Source organism: Aplysia californica, unplaced genomic scaffold, assembly GCF_000002075.1.
Source record: "Aplysia californica isolate F4 #8 unplaced genomic scaffold, AplCal3.0 scaffold00161, whole genome shotgun sequence".
Classification (NCBI taxonomy): Eukaryota; Metazoa; Mollusca; class Gastropoda; order Aplysiida; family Aplysiidae; genus Aplysia; species Aplysia californica.
The window spans coordinates 1,213,805-1,217,825 of record NW_004797431.1 but is presented as its reverse complement, the minus strand read 5'-3'; the positions used below and the strand labels follow the sequence as shown (position 1 = coordinate 1,217,825).

At 43.6% G+C, this 4,021-nt stretch overlaps 1 protein-coding gene across 1 annotated transcript in view; it reads right to left on the bottom strand.

Moving 5' to 3' along the window:
• The window catches only part of LOC101845464 (baculoviral IAP repeat-containing protein 6), a gene marked incomplete in the record, with an annotated part of 131,221 nt that overhangs the window by 49,101 nt on the left and 78,099 nt on the right, over positions 1-4,021 (bottom strand). The window contains 3 exon segments of the mRNA XM_035969592.1: positions 395-549; positions 1,522-1,681; positions 3,891-4,018. Of these exon segments, the coding sequence (XP_035825485.1) occupies positions 395-549; positions 1,522-1,681; positions 3,891-4,018 (443 nt within the window).

Sequence of the window (4,021 nt, the reverse complement as noted above, 5' to 3'; positions counted from 1 at the left end):
AGAGGAGTGTGGATTTTCACGGATTTTTCGCAAACTTGAATGTTACCTCAGGAAAAAATTCATTAAAAATGTCCTAATTCGTTTAGGAAAAGAACAACTGACAAATTTTTAGATCTAATGTTTGTGAACACCCATGCAAAAAAAAACAATCAATTTCCATGAGTGATAAGTGCAGTATTCATTACGTAAGACATGTCATAAAATCCAATATGGCGGCGTATCCATGGAAACGAAACTTTTTTCTCAAATTTGATTGCGGATTTTAAGACTCCTTACTATGCTTGTTGTATGTGTGAAATTTGGTAAAATTCGGTCCAGTAATAAGCGAGATAGCCTCCATGTGTAGCCCCCCCCCTTAATGGAGTGTGTTGTGCCCATAAGGACTAGGACTCACTTGTTGACCAGCTGCAGCAGAAGGAACATGAGGTTGTCCCGCAGAGAATCCGAGCTCCCGGCCCTACTCTCCGACCCGCGCAGAAGGGAGGCCACTAGACCCCCGAAACATGTGCGGGCACCGGTGGAGGTGTCATGGCTGCTCCGACACGCAACCTGGAAATGGTTGGGAATGATTGGAAATTATTTTAAAAGATTGTAAAAGAATTTTTTAGTAAGAGTTTTACAGCGCTAGCAACACAATAAAGTCACATACGTGCCGAAGATTTGAGGTTTTACAAGAGAGTAACAAACATAAAAAAGAAGAAGGGGAGATCAGGACGATAGCTGTCTGATAGGAAAGAAGGAGCAAACGTAAAAGAATGTAAAAGATTGTATATGATTGACCTTTTACAACTCCATTAACACAATTTAGATCATTTAGCAGGAGACTGGCTGTCTCAACCCCGCCTGTCAGGGCCAACCCAAGCCATGTCTCAACAGACAGACAAGAGATACTCGGTAAAGTAGCTTCCCCACTCAAAGAATTGACCTCACGTCTTCTAAGTGCAGCAGCAAAGAGCCACACAAGTACACCAGACAGGCCGGTGGCACACAACCAGTGGTGTTGAGACTGAGGAATGAAGAGAACACCCACAACAGAAAGGCCCTTTAGAACAGGGGAAAAGCAAGAGGAATGAAGAATGGAAGGGGAGAAAAGAAATAAAAGCTACCCATGGCGCCCTCGGATCAAGGGGAAGACCGCGTGGAACTTGGAGAAGAATCACAGAAATCGATGTGCAGAAAAGTGGGAAGACATGGAATAACATCAAGAGGCTAGCCCAGGATAGAGAAAGGTGGAGGGTGTTTGTCCGTGGCCTATACCCGGATACAGGGGGAGAAAGGCAATGATGATGATGATGATGATGGCACCCTCCAAACACTAATTTACTACAAGGCCTCCATCAATTGCAACAACAGGACCTATAAAAACAGTAGCACCTTAACCTTAACATCACCCCCCCCACACACACACACACACACACACCTCCCCTCAACCCTCACCAGGTCCTGATGAGCCAGATGTTGACACACTTGTGAGGTGACAGTCTGTACCACACCTCCCTCCTTCCTCCCCCCTCCCCTCACCTGATCTTGATGAGCCAAATGTTGGTACACCAGTGAAGTGACAGTCTGTACCACGCTGAGAGCGTTGCTCACGTCCACGGCTAGCACGGGACTGTCACACAACATCTCCACAAACTGGACCTGTGCGTCCAGCGGGCCCGTGCTCTGGTAGATGGCGCCCCTGAGGACAAAATCATTATCGGAGATCCAGTTATGTCCCTTCAGTCTGCTGGAGAAAAGAGTCCCTTTTTTACGAATAAGTAAGAGTTTTACAGCACTTGCAACACAATAAGGTCATGTAAGTGCCTAAGAATAGATGTGTTACAAGAGAGTTACAAATATAAAAAAAGGGAAAGAGGTCAGGATCATAGATGTTTGATAGGAAAGAAGGAGCAAATCACACCAGAGCACCCGCCCACCACCCACTAAACAGTCCTTAAGTGGTGGGAGAAAAGCAAGACAGACAGTCAGAAACAAGAGGGGAACAGACAGACAGAAACAAGAGGGGAACAGACAGACAGAAACAAGAGGGGAACAGACAGACAGAAACAAGAGGGGAAGAGGGAACAAGAAGTGCCAGGGGTGTCCTCCCACCACACACAAGTCATCTCCCTTTCATGCACTGGTAAATGGCACCTCTGGAAATACAACACAAGTAGTGGAGATTCAGTTTTGTTCTTCCATGTTACAACATTATCAGAGATTAAGTTCTGTTCTTCCATGTTACAACATTATCAGAGATTAAGTTCTGTTCTTCCATGTTACAACATTATCAGAGATTAAGTTCTGTTCTTCCATGTTACAACATTATCAGAGATTAAGTTCTGTTCTTCCATGTTACAACATTATCAGAGATTAAGTTTTGTTCTTCCATGTTACAACATTATCAGAGATTAAGTTCTGTTCTTTGATGTAGCAACATTATCAGAGATTTAGTTTAGTTTTTTCATGTTGCAACATTATCAGAGATTTAGTTTAGTTTTTTCATGTTGCAACATTATCAGAGATTTAGTTTTGTTTTTGGGGGCTCTCGTGGCCTAGAGGTTAAGGTGTTGGCCTCTCATTCAAAGGTCCCGGGTTCGATTCCGGGTGGCGATCAAAAAAAAAATTTTCTTCTCTAAAATTGTCTCCTTTCACATCCTTTCCTGATCTCTAACAATGTTCTGTTGTCTGCTTTCATTTCCACTTTCTGCCCCCACCCCCTCACCTCCTTTGCCCCCTCCTCTGGGCTCCTGACTCTTTCTGCAGCCTTTCTACTGCTACTCCTTGGCTCCTCCTAACTGCTGTCTTTCTGCCACACCCCTGATCTTCTGGTAGGAAAGATCTACACCTAGCCTTCTCGGACAAGGGCGAAAAATCTCGGAGGGCCCGTGTGCAAGTTGCGCACGTTAAAGATCCCTTGGTGGTCTAAAATCGATAAGAGTAGGCTTCGGCCGCCACCCTGGCAAAATTCAAAATTTCCTACCAACGAAAAAGTATTAGGTGTGTCCCGCGCGCTCATATGACCTTATGCAGTTGCGAGCGCCGTAAAACCCTATACTAAACAAACAAACAAACAAACAAGTTTTGTTTTTTCATGTTGCAACATTATCAGAGATTTAGTTTAGTTTTTTCATGTTGCAACATTATCAGAGATTTAGTTTAGTTTTTTCATGTTGCAACATTATCAGAGATTTAGTTGGGTTTTTTTCATGTTGCAACATTATCAGAGAGTTAGTTCTGTCCTTGAATGTTACATTATCAGAGATTTAGTTCTGTCCTTTCATTTAGTTACATCCACACCATAACGGAACTTAGCAGTGGGGAAAGGCAAGATAGAAACAACAAATACAATAACAGCAGCAGTAACAATAACAGACTTTAGTTTAGCTTTAATAAAGGTTTTACGGCGCTCGCAACTGCATAAGGTCATATGAGCGCCAAGGGGTGGATGTCTTACAGGGAATCAGACTTAGACTGCTCACCTCTCTAGCTTCAACAGCACAAGGTCTGCTTCGACTATCAAGGCACCTTGGAAATAGCGTGTCACAAGAGTGTGACAAACATACAAAAGAAGTAGAGGAAAATAACAACAGTAAGGATTAGGAAAGAAAAAGCAGCAGTTCCCTGTAGTAGATCAGGCACAGTTATGAGCGTGACATTGACGAATCAGCCCATTTACAATTTTACAGTGCATGAATGAGAAATGTTCCCCCTTTGGGAATGGCCGAAAGACACTTCAGTCAGTGGCACTGCCTCGGGGGTCAATAACAGATGACAACAACAACAATATAACATGCAACAAACTACAACAGGAACAACAGCAGCAGCAACAACAAATGACAACAACAACAGATGACAACAACAAACAACAACAACAACAAAACAACAACACCCCAAACACCTCTCACCTCTCAGCTGTCAAATCGTAAACAATCTTGAGCAACATTTCCTTGAACCTCTGACCTCCCACTTCGATGGACTTGCACTGAAGCCTGTACAGCAGGTCGCCAAACATTTTCACAGCTGCCGGGCCCATCTG